This window comes from Bos indicus x Bos taurus, chromosome 11, assembly GCF_003369695.1.
Source record: "Bos indicus x Bos taurus breed Angus x Brahman F1 hybrid chromosome 11, Bos_hybrid_MaternalHap_v2.0, whole genome shotgun sequence".
Lineage (NCBI taxonomy): Eukaryota > Metazoa > Chordata > Mammalia > Artiodactyla > Bovidae > Bos > Bos indicus x Bos taurus.
In genome coordinates, this window is record NC_040086.1 from 93,884,041 (window position 1) to 93,901,428 (window position 17,388).

Consider the following 17,388-nt stretch of genomic DNA (forward strand, 5'->3'; position numbering starts at 1 on the left):
GCAAGAACACTGGAGTGGGTTGCCATTTCCTTCTCCAATGCATTAAAGTGGAAAGTGAAAGGGAAGTTGCTCAGTTGTGTCCGACTCTTAGCGACCCCATGGACTGCAGCCCACCAGGCTCTTCCGTCCATGGGAGTTTCCAGGCAAGAGTACTGGAGTGGGTTGCCAGTGCCTTCTCCAGAGTATAGGTATAGATTCTTACAAATCCATGGCATCAATAATGCAAACAGCCATCTTTCCTCTCTCTCATTTTTTCCACCAGGAAGACAGTTTACTCAGAAATTGTCCAAAGCTTCCTCCAAAGGCTCCTGGCACTTTCAGTTTGGGGTGCTGCTGAAGGAAATGAGGGTGCATCTCAATACAGGCCTCAGTGACTGTCATCATCTAACAATTTCTGTTTAGGTACCTACTTGATGCTAGGCTCTTTATGTAGAACTGTATTTTTGATATATTCCTGTGGATGAGAAAAGAGAAGTTCAGAGAGACTATGTGATTCAACTAAAGACATATTCAGTAGGACCAGAGCCAGGATTTGGACCCAGAGGTTTGACTTCCAAGCGTGAATTATCTTCTACTACTCAGCCTCTCTGCTGGAACCTCAAGGTCAAGTTCAGCCAAATTTTAATACGGGATTTACCCAGGAATCTATAATTTTACTTTGTTCAACCAACACACATCGTTTGTGAACTTTCTAACCATTAGGTCCAGGAAAGACCTAACTTCCCTCCTTGTTTTGTCTGAAACTGAAATCCTGGTCCTTATCCCCTCTTAGGCTTCCAGACAAGTTCTTGCTGCAGTGGTTGCTCGCTCTGAGCAATGGACCTATTATGGCCCCTTGATGCTTACTAGCTTAAAAAAAGAAACAAGAACAAACTGTCCCAACTTTTACCTGGACACCTGAGTTCTTTTGTGAAGTAGTATTTCCTCAGGTCCAGAACCATCTATAAGCCTCTGCCTCTCTATGCCCAGTGCTAGAGACATAAAGGCACTCATATTTACTTGCTCCAAAATGGAAAAGACACAGTTTTTGCTTAGGTGTTAGAATCCAATTTTGATTGATTATATATTAAAGAATTTTAGTGATACTTGTCTACCTAATCCACTTTCATCCTATCTGGATTTGCAAACTTGCACTGGATTGTTGAATCATATATATGTGTGTGTGTGTATGCACATGTACATATTAATATATATTGACTATAAATACATATCAATCTTAACAGAAATCAACCCTGAACACTCATTGGAAGGACTGATGCTGAAGCTGAAGCTCCAATACTTCGGCCACCTGATGTGAAAAGCAGACTCATTGGAAAAGACTCTAATGCTGGGAAAGATCAAAGGCAAAAGGAGAAGAGGGTGGCAAAGGATGAGATGGTTGGACAACATCACCAATTCAATGGACATGAACTTGGACAAGCTCCGGGAGATAGGGACAGGGAGGTCTGGCGTGCTACAGTCCATGGGGTTGCAGAGCTGGACATGACTTGGCAACTGAACAACATACACACACACACACACACACACACACACATATATATAGTCAGTAATAACAAAAATAGTACCTACTCTTTATGGTCACCTGCTGTTTATCAGTGTGTGGGTGCTGCCACTTCAGTTGTGTCTGACTCTTTGTGACCCCATGGACTGTAGCCATCCAGGCTCCTCTGTCACGGGATTCTCCAGGCAAGAATACTGGAGTGGGTAGTCATTTCCTCCTCCAGAGGATCTTTCCAACCCAGGGATCAAACTTGCGTCTCATATCTCCTGCATTGGCAGGTGGGTTCTTTACCACTAAATACTATTCACATTTAACAGAAAACTGGCTTAGAGGTGTTCAGCAACCTCAAAACAGTAAATGGGGAAACCAGAACCAAAGCTGGAGTTTTCTGTTTCTACTATACCACACTTTGTTGATTTCTATCACTGACACCAAGGATATCAATAATTTCACTTTAGCATCAATTTATTCCCAATACCCAGCTCTAGTCATCCATTTGTCGTTTCACAGCTGTGTCTAGACTGCTACCCTTTCACCAACATGGACCATGCACCCTGTAAAAAGGCATATTAAGACTGTGCTAAAAATCCTAGATGGAATACATGATGTAGCATGGAGGGGGGTTATTCAGAACCCCACATATAGTACAGATAAAGAGCCTAGAACTAGTATGTCTCACAGAGAATCTAAGCATGCCCACTCTGAGTGGAAGAATGAATCCCAGAGACATCTAGAAATGCCAGATAATACAATGAATTTTACAAAGTTGGATACAAAATCCAAACCTTAACTGTGCACATTTAACTTTTTAGTTCAGTCATGCCCTCAAAGAAAATCAGGCGTTAGCTACTAACTTGGCTCTTGGCCTGGCTGCCCTTTGGGGGAAATATGAACTTGTCCTGATCTGTTTGGAAATATTTTATCACATATTTAGAAATACATTAACAGGTATCCAGAATAACCCAAATGTACAATTCAATTTGAGAACTGATTTGGTCCTTATTTAGGACTGCTTCTGAAGGACTAAGGGAAAAAAGGGAATTTACGTGGAAAATACCATATGGCTTCTATTGGGACCTTTTATCAGCAACATTTAATTAGCATAGTGCCTGGTACAGAATAAGTGCTCTATAAATATTTGTTGAATGAATAATAATGAATGATAACATTAGTCCACAATTATTAGCCAGTCATCAAAAAGCCTATGTAAAGAATTTTTTCCACAAAATCTTGGTGACAGGCACAGCTTATTCTCTAATTCTTTAAAGGACATTAGTAAGGAAAGCTTTAATATGAAATGGCCTTGGATTTCAAGTGCAGGCTCTACCATTTCCTAGTTGTGTCATGGTGGGTAAGTCGCTAAACTTCTTTGCGCTTCAGTTTCCTAATCTATACAATAGAGCTAACCTTGTGCCATGCCATGCTAAGTCACTTCAGTCATGTCCAACTCCTTGCAGCCTATGGGCTATAGCCCACCAGACTCCTCTGTCCATGGGATTCTCCAGGCAAGAATACTGGAACGGGTTGCCATTTCCTACTCCAGGGCATCTTCCTGACCCAGGGGTCAAACCCGCGTCTCTTACGTCTCCTGCATTGGCAGACAAGTTCTTTACCACTAGCACCACCTGGGAAGCCCCAATATTTACCTTACAGTTTGATTTTAAAGATCTGCAGTAATGTTTATAAAGAGCTTGACTTGCACACTGTACTCCATCTATGGTGATTATTATTATGAAAGGGAATGATGATTTTCATCAGCAAGTGTATCCCTTTGTCCCCACAACAGGAAGGCTTTTCCAATACTGGCCGAGGTCAGGACTGCCATCAGCCAAGGTAGGGAACATTCTCATTTTCACTTTCAAAATCAAGAGAATGGCACAGCTCTAAAGTAGAAAGGAACCAGCAGCACATGTTTTTAAATATTCATAAGGGCTGGAAATGTCTTACTCCTTTCGTTTTCTCTGCCATCTGCTTTTGTTTCTTTTCTTTTCATTCTTATGCCACAGCTGCAAATGAAAACAACCATACAATAACCCAAGTTAAATAAAAAAAATCAAAATAAAAACAATCTGATGGGTAAAAAGAGAAGATGAATTATAAAGTTTTTCCCTGAGCTCACAAGGCAGCAGAAACAAGAAAAACGTTTGATGTGAGTAAAACCTTCTGGAAACCAAAACCCATGTCCCATGTTTATAATAACCATAATAAGAGCAACCACCATTTACTAAACGGCCCCTATGTGCCACTTGATATCAGTATCTCTAATTTCTAAAGCCATTCTTCAAAGTAAGTAAATCAAACCCATTTTACAGAAAACAAAATGCCAAATCAGAGAGGTAAGATAGACTTTTAATGGTTATACAGCTATTAAGAGATGAAACAGATTTGAACTTGGGCCTCTCTGAATATAAAGCTCAGACACTTTTTCTACCACTCTCTCCAAAAATGGGAAGGAACATGAAAAAAATTAATTTGGGAAATATTTAAGGCAGACTATTTGTATTAAATGGATTTTCTTCAGATAATTAAAATCTGTGATTATAGCTCTAATTAAAGTTAACTTAGATAATTGGTTGTTGTATTTGTGAATGTGCAATTAGTCTTCCACATAATTGCTGGGTTTCAGCATCATACTTTCCATGTACTCACTGCATCCCACAGCTTTGCTACACTGGCTTCTGTGTTACCAAAGGCCCACATTACAGCTCTTAGGGTTTCTGGGTCCAAGGACTATGATCTATGAAACCAATAGTAGGGTCTGGGTTCAACCCTATTTTAGCATGTCTTTGTCCAGAAGTCAATGAACACCTTATCTTCAAGTGTAATGTAAAAAGCTCTTACAGCCTACACTGTTGTCCTGAAAACTCCTAGCAGCATGTACCTGAAGAAAAACTGGCAGCAGTGGTCCTCATGTGTTAATTACACTTGCGAAGTCTATTATGCATAGAAAGGGCACCTGCTGGCAGTGAAAATGACTAGAATCTGCCCTTCCTGTGCAGTGAGTAAATTGAGAGTTCATTTCTACAGGAGATAATAGTTTTCAGATTCCATTTCGTGTATCCCCTGCATGGGGATATACTTAACATTTAAATCATCTGCAGAGGAACAAACCTCCTTCAAATTTACATGTTTCAGGCTCCTAGCACTTTACTTAAAATGCTGGTTATCCCTGCTGGCTCTTACCACCAAGGATTAAACTCAACAGTGGTGAAAGTCACCAAGCACAACAGAATAAAGTTATTAGCATTGACTCAAATTTCATGACATTTGTAGTTTCTGACCAAAGCAGTGGTAGCAGGCTGAAGGTGATCAAATCAAGCCTTAAATAGAGGATCTGTTTTTTTCTCTTGGGGTCTTTTATTTCATCATTCTTACATCTTGCAGTTAATAAACAGATACCAATCCCCAAAGGCCTGTAATCATCCTATGGTCAAATGTCAAAAAGTTCTTTCATGAAAACAAGAGACCAGCAGAGAGACTACGATCACACAAACAGAAACTTCCAATACAGAGTCTAATCCAAACCCACTCAGGCTCTAAAAATTAACAAGCCTCAACTATGAGCTTTTAGAGTGAAAGTTTGGGGTGACAAGGGCTTGGCAACCGTCCTTGCCAAGTCTTCCCTTCTTGGTTAGAGCTGCTGCACCACTGCTCTCGGTCAGGCTGGTAACAGTCCTTGAGAGGGTTAGAGATTGAGAGGAAGCTGAAAAGAGGATTGTGGGTCAGCTTCCACAGGAAAAAGTGAAACAGCTAATAAATCCTCTAAACAAACAAGAAAGGAGAGCTGTGACCTGAGATGGTGGCTGGAAGTAACAACTGGCCAGAATAAACATTGATTTTTTTTTTTAATGAAACTTTTCAATTACAGAACTATACTTTTTCATTGTTAGAAATATGTGAAAGTATGGAAAATACTATAGAGATCATGCAGAATTCTTCTCTCTCCCCCACAACACAAATCACTGTTAACATTTTGGTGTCTTTCCTTCCAGATTTCTGCCTCTCTATATGTTTGTTTGTGTGTATCTAATTTTTGTGTTTTATATATATATATATACACACATAATTTTTGTTTGTTTTTATAAAAATGGAATAGTGGTGACTGTAGCTATAAAATTAAAAGACACTTGCTCCTTGGAAGGAAAGCTATGACAAACCTAGACAGAGTATTAAAAAGCAGAGACATCACTCTGTCGACAAAGGTCCCTACAGTCAAAGCTATGGTTTTTCCAGTAGTCATGTATAGATGTGAGAGTTAAACCATAAAGAAAGTTGAGTACCGAAGAACTGACGCTTTTGAATTGTGGTGCTAGAGAAGACTCTTGAGAGTCCCAACCAATCTTAAAAGAAATCAACTCTGAATATTCATTAGAAGGACTGATGCTGAAGTTCCAATACTTTGGCCACCTGATGCAAACAGCCAGCTGATCGGTAAAGACCCTGATGTTGGGAAAGACTGAGGGCAGAAGGAGAAGGGGGCAGCAGAGGATGAGATGGTTAGACAGCATCACTGACTCTATGAACATGAATCTGAGCAAACTCCAGGAGACAGAGAAGGACAAGGAGCCTGGTGTGCTGCAGTCTGTGGGGTTACAAAGAGCTGGACACAATTTAGTGACTGAACAACAACAACATCTATTTTAGGGAAAGTTACTAAATCTTTTGCGGCCTTGGTTTATCGACCTGTGAAATGGAGCTAATAATACTTGCCTTACAGGGTTGCTGGAAGAATAAAATGAGATCACAGATGTAAAGAGATGGTCCAATAAGTGATGAGGGGACAGGAGGGAGGCACAGCAGAGATTCAAATGTGGCAACCATTGTTATCACTGATGTGAGTGATGGAGCATTTTCGTCTTCAGTTTTGGGACTCTGAGCTGCTGGTTTTAGACTAGATAACAATTTAGCAATCAAAACTTTCCAAGTAATGGAAAGTGAAAGCTGTACCATGAGAGAGGCAGAGGGACTACAATGACTTTCTCAGCTCCACCAATCCCTGCACACCCAAGCCCCTTGGAGTTCCTACCTGAAGCATCAAGACACAGCTAAGCCTCTTCCAGGAAGAATTCCAAGTCAGCCTCCCTCCCTTCTTCAACTAAAACACATTTCACTCAATAGTGAAATTTCCTTCAAAAGACTTCCCCTCAAAAGAGTGTTTTGAAGCCTGGCTTGTACTCCCAAACCACAGCTGAGGGCAAGTCTTAGAGAACGTGCCAGGGCATAGCTGAAACTTGAAGACCTTGGGGATCTCGATTGTTCCTGACACCAGTTTCCAATTTGTCTTAAGGAAAAAAAAAAAATCACACAACTATTTGGTGCTTTGGTTTCCCTACACCAAGGAATGGGGAAGGTATTATCTACCCACTTGAACTCTCTAGAATGCCATGATGTATATCAAAGCTGTTTGGAAACAAACAGGCCAGTGCAATCTGGTGATCTAAAATTCAGATCACTTTGAAGTTAATATTTTTAATTTATAGTCATCAACCGCATTACAAGTTATTGACCTGAGATGCCTGATCATTCTCTGGAGAAGGAACAGCAGAGGACAGGGTGGGCAGTGGCCTTACCAGCAGTAGTCCAGCAGATGTGGAGGCAGGACAGGGATGTACACGTGCTGCCAGAACATGGGGTAGAGCATCGCAGCAGACCCGTGGATGCAGGCAGTCAACTGCAACAGAGATTAAAGATTCAGAGCTAAACAGTTGAAGTTGGGAAACACTCATTTGAGTTCAACAATAAAATTAAATATATACTTATCAACATATTTAGAATAAGTTAACTCAATAACCCTAAATCAAACTTAATAAGAGCTTCATTTTCCAAAAAATGTATTTTTTTTCATGATTATGAAGCTAATATACAATGACAGTAGAAAATTTAGAAACTGGAGAAAAAGATTAAAGTCTTCACCATCTGAAGATAACTTAACATTTTGGTATATTATCCATACATGTGTATGTGTGTGCTCAGTCATGTCCGACTCTTTGAGACCCCATGGACTGTGGCCTGCCAGGCTTTTCTGTCCATGGAATTTTCCAGGTAAGAATACTGGAGTGGGTTGTTATTTCCTATTCCAGGGAATCTTCCTGACCCAGGGATCGAACCTGCCTCTCTTGCATTGGCAGGCAGATTCTTTACTACTGTACCGCCTGGGAAACCCATTACCTATATATGGACTTTTCTAATAAAATCAGGATTACTGTAAACACAGTGTTAACTTTCCCTTTAAGTTAATATTATTTGCTGGCGTTTTCCCATATCTTTAAGTATTCTTAGAAAATATCTTTTAATGCCACCCAATGAATTTCTCATATTATATTTAAGCACTCTTCCATCATTAAGTTATATACTTGGATCAACTCAATAACTTTTATATATGGTCCCTACATGCAGAATTTAAAGACAAAGGTTATAAATATTTTAAGGCACTTAACAAATATAGTAATACAAATACAATAAATGTATTCATATAATAAATAGATAAAGGGTTGAGGCTCTTTATACTCCCCCAGCCATGTACTGGACTGCTTGGCCTCTCTGTACCTCACTGTACCTATCTTCATTTTATTTTTACTTCTCTGATCATGACTGAAGTTGAACATCTTATTATATGTTCTAAACTATATTTCTTAAGTAAATGATCTGTTCATATTCTTAGTCCACTTTTTCTAAAGAGAATTTAGTATATTTTAATTGATTTAGAAGAAATTCTGGATATGCAAAGGACAGTAATCTTTTGTAAGGGTTTTTGAAAATAATTTATGCTTATTTAACTTTCTTTGAAGTTTTGGGTAAAGAGAAAGCTTAAATAATTACATGGGCAAATATTTCCCTTCATGATGGTTTCCACTGTTTTTATACTAAGTCCTTCAAATTCTTCCTCAGCATTTAACTCTTTAATCCATCTGGAATTAATTTTGGTTTAAGGGCTAAGGTGAGAATTTATTTTTTCCACAGAGTTAATCAATGGCTCCAACACTGTTTACTAACATCCTTCCACTCCCTCCTTTTTTGGCCTGTCTCTATTTCATATTTCTTTTTTTTTCTTAAGAGTTACATATATGACACAATCAGTATTTGATATAACAGAAAAATTAGGAAATGAAGATACAATGGAATAAAACTGCTACAAAATTCAATACAGTGAAAGAAGGAAAAAACCAACACCTTTGGAGATAGGGCTATGAAGTGACAAAAGCCAACAACACATGTTTCTTTCTGTCTTTTTTCTTTAATGTTTCTTCGGTTTCTGGGAAGCCTGTTCCCATGAGGACTTTTCTTCTTTTGGAAGCTGTTAACCAGCCTTTGCTGACAGAAGGACATTTACGTGGCAAAAGAGTGACGCAGCAAGGCCCAGTTAAAAGAATCCCAGAGGTTAGTGTAACATGAACAGCTTTAAATTGGATATTCTGCTGATGGTTCACAGTTGTGAGAGCTGTGTATTAAACCCAAGGCTGCTACTTTTTTCCCCTCCTTTTCCCTCCAGACCCTGTTCTTTAAATCAGGTACATGCCATGAACAGGAGCTCATCCAACAAGCGCTCAAAAGCAAGTCCCAGTGACTCTGACAAGGCTTGTAGGTTTAATCCATCTTTTCTCAACCCATTTTGGTAGGTTTCCACATAAAAAAGGCTGTCTGTCATATTATACATGACTAATATCTTCGGGCTTAGAAGAGATAAAAAATCTTTGCTGGTGTTGAGTGAGTGGAAAATGAACCAACTTTACTCCAACTCCACCCTGAAGTCAGGCTGGAGGGTTTACATCAGCCTTCAATCCCAGCTCTCTTCTTCTCCATCCTTTAACCAAGTGCCAAAGTACTCATTCTAAAGTGCAGGTCCAGTCATGTAACATCCTGCTTTGAATGTGCTTGGGGGCATACCTGGAACAGGCATGTCTTCGTGTCTGCAGCTCCCCATCTACCTATAGAGAAGCATCTCCAGCCACAGTCCCTGCGATCTTCTCCAGGTTTATCCTTGGAATAAACTGTTTGCAGATTTACGAGTAGATATGTACTCCTTTTCCTGCCCTCTGTATTCCCACAGGCCCAGATCCATGACCCTAGAGTCTGTTCACTATCTTCTTCTGCAAAGCTTTGCATGGCTCCGCTGGGCATGTGTCTCCTTTATTGATGGGATTATAACTGTGTGGGTTTGTCCTCTCACTGTAAAGGGCAGAAGGACCCTGTCTCTCTTATGCTCAGTGGCACAATAAATATACACATATATACACGTTTATGTGCTAGGTAATGCAATATTTATTGAATAAATAAAAAACAATTCCCACTTAGAATATACTCATAAAGACAGCTAGTGGCTTGGTTTTTCATGCTCCTTGACCACCATTTTCATGAGTCTCGGAGAATAGGGTTTAAGACTCAAATTCCAAAATAATAACAGTAAGCTTAGACATACAAATATACTACTTTTGGAAAATCAAGTCAATGGATTCATCCATCCATTTATTTAATAATATGCCTACTCTGTAACTCTACAACACACCAAATAAATAAAAGCACTTAAAAATCTGTATGGTGCCACCCAGATACAAGGTGGTATCATCATATGTATTCACCAGTAATTCTCTTTGAAAAAGTCTTTTAATAGAATGTTCCTGGTTAAGACAGAACTTGAATACCGGCCTCTTTTTAGTTTAAATTGGTTTGAGTCTAAATCCTATTTCAAGCAACACAGCGGCACGGATCTTATCTTCTGACAATGTCCTTTTCATGTCTCTTTAGCCTAAAAAAAACCAAAAAAACCTAGCAAGCTAAATTACAAGGTTTTAAAATTACTTATCCTTCCTAAAAATCAAACTTAAGATGTCTGATCATCATTTTCATTGGGAGATTTTCTCAGTGCCAAATCTCTGCAGCTATGATAAAATGCTCTTACCCATTTGGTTAAAAAACAAACAAACAAAGAGTTCCTTGGCTCTTTTCCAAAATACTAAATGACACACACAATGTGTATCATTTCTTAGAAATAATGGCTACGTGGACCACAGAAAAGCATTATGATACATCTTTGCTTAATCAGAAATAATATATATTCCATACATTAACATTAGCCACTTACTTTAAAAAAACAAACCTCTAAAACCAACCCTATTAAAAAAAAATAAGAGTCCTAAAGGACTACGCTCATTCCTTACAGAATACAAAATTTAAAAGTAATGAAAGTATATAATTTGGATTGTCATCAACAAGGGGGTATTGTGAATATTTAATTGAAGTGCAAGTTGAGGAAAATGATCCTATCAAAATCTCACTCAGTGGGAGAATAGAAAGATAGTATGTGTAAAATTTGCCCAAAGTCATTAGTCACAATGAATATTCATCAGAAGCCAATTATCAATCCCATTTAATGACACCCCAAAAGATTTTGCCCTAAAGCAGCTGAATAGTCTAAGACTCCAGACAAAACTAGACAAATTACACAGCCAACAGCTAGTCTAGCCAGGACACAAATTGTAAAGTAAACCACTGGTGGGTTATTGGACGCACTTTTAGCAAATTCTGTCCTCAATTAAAGGTGCACAAGGTCAGTCTGATTTTGGAGCTTTCTTTTTGGCTGCATAGTTTCCTTTGAGGCAGAGGGAGAGAAAGGAGAGGCAGTGGAGGTAGGATGCAAATGAAGAGCAATCAAGGATAGGGTTTGAAAGATCAGAGACACTTTTTTTTTTTAATTTGAGGTATTTCTTAGGGATAATACCCAGATTGTCACAATCTTAGATACCAATCCAACTGACTCCTAAGAGAATCCTGCAATTTAACATGGAATAAAAGTAAAGAGACCTTCATTAAGGAAAAAAAGGAATCTCAACAGTGTATGTGCCAGGCACCCTGCCAGGGGTTTACGTGTTAAGTCACTTTAGTACTTCAGTTGTGTCCAACTCTTTGCGACCCTATGGATTATAGCCCACCAGGATCCTCTGTCCATGGGATATTTCAGGCATATTACTGCAGCGGGTTGGCATTTCCTACACCAGGGTATCTTCCTGACCCAGGCATCAAACCCTCCTCTCTTACAGCTCCTGCATTGGCAGGCGGGTTCTTTACCACTAGCGCCACCTGGGGGTTAGTTGTTGTTGTTCAGTCACTAAGTCGTGTCTGACTCTTCACGATCCCATGGACTGTAGCCCACCAGGCTCCTCTGTCCATGGGATTTCCCAGGCAAGAATACTGGAGTGGGTTGCCATGCCCTTCTCCAGGGGATCTTCCTGACCCAGGGATCGAACCCACGTCTCCTGCATTGCAGGCACTGGCAGGCAGATTCTTTACCACTGAGCCACCAGGGAAGCCCCTGGGTGTTTAGGATCTTGCAAAATACTGTTTTAGAGGTAGGAGTTTGTGTGTGTCTGTGTGTACACATATGTATTCAACACCACACTTCACAGATAAGAAAACAGTTTCACAGGTGAAATGACTTGCCCAAGGCCACACAGCTTGTAAGTGACAGACGGGACTCTGTAGTAAGAGACATTTCCAGGTCTGTCAGACTATAATAGGCACCTCCACAACACAAAAGTTAACTACAAATGTTTTGAGTGTCTATACTGTGCCAATACACCAGGCTCAGGATTCTGAACTAGGTGACATATTGTCCCTGTTGGCATGGCCAAATTATGTAGAATTTGCCATGCTGTTAGATGATCAAATATCTAAAAGCACAATACCAATCAACAGAAAATGATTTTACAAACAAACACAGCTGATCATTTCCTGAGGATAAGTTACATTTAAGTAAGGTAGTGTAGTATCTTTAATCCATAGGAAATTCTAGACAATGAAGTAACAAGTGTTAAAGGGAAAGGTTTACATTCCCATTTGGGCACTGGAAAGTCCTGCTGGAAAGTCTGGCTTTCACACATTTTCATGGAGCATCCACTAAATCTCTTTTTGATCTGAGCAAGTCATTTCCACTCCTGGGTCTCAATATAGAAAACAAGAGGTTAGATTACATGATCCCTGTCCCCACGTTCAGTTTTGACAACTTTGATCTAGAGGAACTGCTTACCCTTTGACATAAAGAATGTTTCTCCTCTGCCCCAGTTCACTTTCCTCAACCATACTAAGTACAAGGACAACAGACTGTCTCAAAGTTGGTCTTGCTCTCTCATCTCTGCAATCACGGGCACACCTGAGATTCATGTGGTCTCCGGGAAGCACCACCTTTCAATCATCTCATCTCCATCACCTGACTGTGGAGGGTACAGCCTTCCTCCATGCTTGGCCCTTGACACTCTGAAGGTCTCAGAGGTAGATAATCTTAGGAGACCAGGGGCATGAGACTAAAGATGTGAGTTCCTCAAGGACAGAGACCACATTTGATCCTCTCTTTATCTCTAACTATGCTTAATACAGAGCAGGTGCTGAGTAAGTGTTTGGGGAATGTTAGAATGCCTTCACCTTAACATCATGAGGAATGGTAGACAAGATTATCACACATTTAAGAAACTGCCTAATATATCATAACTAGAAGCTAAATTCTGAAAAGATATTGAGATTGCAAGTTTCAAAAGTTGAAAAAAAGGAAAAAAAAATCAGATCATCAGATGGTCAGAGTCATTCTTCAAATACAAGAACTCAGAATGTTAAAAGATTAAACTGACACCGGCTTCATCACAGGGTTAGAGGCATCTGGATTTCTCCTCTGAACCCTAACATCAGGAAACTGATAAAACGAATATAGAAAGAATATCAGATTATTAGCCTTAAAGATGGGTCATTTTTCAGTCTACTTATTTCAGCCAAGAATAATCTTATGTAGAACAACTGTACAAAACTGTATGAATCTTACAAAAGTTGTTAGCTTTCTCAATTTGAGAACTAGATTCTTCTATTTAATTATAAGGCACCTTTCAAGTCATAAGGAAGTAAATGGTGCAGTGATTCAGACAATGTGATTCAAAGAGTGTTTTGATTTTTATTTTACTCTCACATGTAAAACCCACTATAAGATCAGCAAAAAGTCTTCAGTAAAACCTTCAGGGACTCTGAAAGTTAATGTACTCAAACCTTCGAAGAGTATCAGAAAAACCTTTAATTATAAATGGCTCAATTGTATTTACTATAGTTAGTGAGGGAAGAGTTGACTTTTCAAGAAACTATCCAAGATGCTTTAGGGGAAAGAGAATTTAGAAAACCTAAGAAATTAAAGGCCTTCAGCTATTCTAGACAGAAACTGGGCATGCGAGCAGAAAGAAGGAAAAGAGTAGAGAATGCTCTGCTTTTCTTAGAAGTCAAATTCAATGCTTCAGTATTTTTTTTTTTTTTGTGGGGTTGGAAGGTCAATCTTTCTTCAAATAGTTTTTCTTTCAGTTGGGTGGAACCCATCTTACCGCTTGCTTCTCCACTATTCTCTGGGGAAAGGGAAGGGGAAAACTTCCACAAAAACCAACATAGCACCATGGAGTCAAGTTGAGTGCCTTCCACTAAGAGAAAGATCATCCAGACCAGGAGGAAGTTTTCCCAGGCAATCACTTGCCTACTCAATCGCGTCTCTTCCCGCCCTCCCCTCTTTGTTCTTAAAGCTACTTACTAACTAGAGTGATCAGAGTAAGTTATTAACCAGAGCAACAAGTTTCACGCCAAGATCTGACACGTCAAAACATCAAAGCAATTAAAACCATCAGAGAAAAGTTTTAGCTACCAAAGCAGAGGCAGACTCTGTGGTATTACAAACTATGTGTAAATAAGCCTGCAGCATCACACGTGGGAAACTGCGGACTTTTTTGTAAGATAATAGAGACAAAAGATAAAATTACATTGGGATTGATAACAATTCATTTTAATTCATGGACAGCCACTTCTCCATTCTGTGCCTGTGACAGTCTAATTGATCCTGGAGTCAGGACGTGCCCTGCAGATCCCTGAAAAGGTGCAACCATTGTCAGTGAGTTCCAGCTGGCACTCAAGAAAAAAAATCTATTTTCCACCTCAAGTCTAGCATAAGTGAATATTTATATTTCTTTGAAAATATTTCCAAGGTCATAATTTGTATTTAGCTAATTTACTGCTTTAATAAAGAATCACATTTTTTAAAAGAAAGGAAGCATAATTGAACACAGAATCATGAATACCTAGCTATCAGTAATCTCATATGTGAAAAAGAAACTAAGAAAACTTGAGGTAGTAGGAGTTACTAGATTTGAAGGCACAGGGGAAAAAAAAACAAAACTCCCCCTGTATAGTTTTGTCAGATAAATTCAATCTCAGAAAGTAACACTGAATTCAGAAAGATTGAAGCTATGACCAGATATCACAGTGACCACTTACTAAGCATTTACTATCTGCCAAGCACTGTTCTAAGTGCTTCACATATACAATGTAACTCATTTAATCTTCACTGTAGCCCTATAAGGAGAAGGCAATGGCACCTCACTCCAGTACTCTTGCCTGGAAAATCCCATGGACGGAGGGCCTGGTAGGCTGCAGTCCATGGGGTCGCACAGAGTAGGACATGACTGAGCGACTTCACTTTCACTTTTCACTTTCATGCATTGGCGAAGGAAATGGCAACCCACTCCAGTGTTCTTGCCTGGAGAATCCCAGGGACGGGGGAGCCTGGTGGGCTGCCGTCTATGGGGTCGCACAGAGTCAGACACAACTGAAGCAACTTAGCAGCAGCAGTAGCCCTATAAAGTAGGTAGCATTGTTGTTCTCATTTATAGATGAGGATATTAAGATTCCTAGATGTCAAGGTCTTGGATATTGTGTGATCTTGTGTAAAGTCACAGTAGTGGCAGAAGTAGGCTATAAACTTAGGGAGATGAGCTCCAGAGTTTGTGCTCTTAGCTCACAGGAAACTGCTTCTGTGATACGATCTGAATTAAATAGACAATTACCGAGTATACACTATGTGTACACACCATGCCCTCAAGCAATTCAAAATAGAAAAAGATCAAAATGCACACAATCAACTTCAACACAAAAGCATTATGAAAGAGGTGCTATAACATAGGTTCAAGTGTGCTAGCATATAAAGAAGGAATCTTTAATTCTGCCTGGGGCAAGAATCAGGCCTGCCTGCCAGAAAAAGAGAGAGAGAGGCAGGAGGGCAGAACCTGGAAGGATGAAGACAGGAAGCAGTTAGTCTTCCTCCCTGGGAATCTGCTCTGGTGGTAATGCTGGGTCAAATGAACACAGCAGTTTCTTAGGCCACTCCAGCTCTACGCAGTAATGCCTGTGGAGATTTGAACAGGAAATGACAATTTAGTCAATGACTATGTGACTAGTGAGAAGTGGGTGGATATGGAAAATCTCATACGAGTTGCCATGACTATTCTGTTGCTTGGATTCATTCACCATCTACTCTCACCAGTTGTACTAATTAAATCTTCAGAGCTCTTCCAGGATCTCTATCGCCTTCTTTGCTTCAGAAAGTCAATCAGTTTATTGCCCCAAAAAACTAGGATTCAGAGTCAACATTTACTAAATGAGTAGTATGTGTCCAGCAATGGGCTACTGGCTTTCATATCTCTGAAAAACTCTGAGGGGAATATTAACACTACCTTCTTTTTACTGAAAAGATTAAGTTTCCCGGGGCAACATGGCTAGGGAGGATCAGGTTACACAGGAAGAACTTCAACAAAACCATCTTGACTTGAAGCCTGGTGCTCTCTCCTCCTCTTGTCCTTTTTCTTGGGAAAAGCTAGCAGAAGCAGGGCTGTCTGAATCATCTAGCAGGGAAAACACATAGATAGCAAGACAGCACAAAAGAAAATACATGAATTTTTACAAGGTCTATATGAACTCCTAATGATATAGTCTAACCTCACATCATACTTCATTTGCTCATCAGTGACCATGCTTTCAGCTTGCAGAAATAAAAAAAAAAATTGAGTTCTTGACTTCTGACCACACAGTAGGTGCTCCAATTGTGTTAACAAACTCCACACAGATGTCTGCCAATGTGAGTGCCATTAGGGCTTTTTCAAGTATATTAAGATGTCAGTGACTTGGAAGGAAAGTTATGACCAACCTAGATAGCATATTAAAAAGCAGAGACATTACTTTGCCAACAAAGGTCCGTCTAGTCAAGGCTATGGTTTTTCCAGTGGTCGTGTATGGATGTGAGAGTTGGACTGTGAAGAAAGCTGAGCGCCGAAAAATTGATGCTTTTGAACTGTGGTGTTGGAGACTCTTGAGAGTCCCTTGGACTGCAAGGACATCCAACCAGTCCATTCTGAAGATCAGTCCTGGGTGTTCTTTGGAAGGAATGATGCTAAAGCTGAAACTCCAGTACTTTGGCCACCTCATGTGAAGCACTGACTCGTTGGAAAAGACTCTGACGCTAGGAGGGATTGGGGGCAGGAGGAAAAGGGGACGACAGAGGATGAGATGGCTGGATGGCATCACTGACTCGATGTACATGAGTTTGTGTGAACTCTGGGAGATGGTGATGGACAGGGAGGCCTGGCGTGTTGCGATTCATGGGGTTGCAAAGAGTCGGACATGACTGAGCGACTGAACTGAACTGAACTGCCTTGAATATCACCTCTTAGTGCTTTATGGTAGAGATCTGATTCTTAAAAGAGTCATATAAAAAAGTTATTAATCCTATAATCTAGTGAAAGTGAAGTGAAGTCGCTCAGTCGTGTCCGACTCTTTGCAACCCCACGGACTGTAGCCTATCAGGCTCCTCCGTCCATGGGATTTTCCAGGCAAGAGTGCTGGAGTGGATTGCCATTAAGGAACATACAATTTATTTCACAAACTGACTACACCACTAAAATAATACACAAGATACTCTGCCAATGTTCTCAATGCAATGGCTGAAAAGAAACATCACCTCTCTAGATCCGTTTATACAGATGTATCTACAACTACCCTAGTAGACTACATCAGCACCCAACAGTACTGAGAGATTAAATTACTCTTAG

General features: G+C 39.9%; 1 protein-coding gene across 6 annotated transcripts in view; it reads right to left on the reverse strand.

The window, feature by feature from the left end:
- DENND1A (DENN domain containing 1A) overlaps positions 1 to 17,388 on the reverse strand; it is a 531,115-nt gene that overhangs the window by 218,422 nt on the left and 295,305 nt on the right. For all 6 annotated transcript variants that reach the window (XM_027556228.1, XM_027556226.1, XM_027556227.1 and 3 more), the window contains one exon: positions 7,072 to 7,172. In XM_027556228.1, the coding sequence (XP_027412029.1) occupies positions 7,072 to 7,172 (101 nt within the window). The remainder of the gene's footprint in view (positions 1 to 7,071; positions 7,173 to 17,388) is intronic.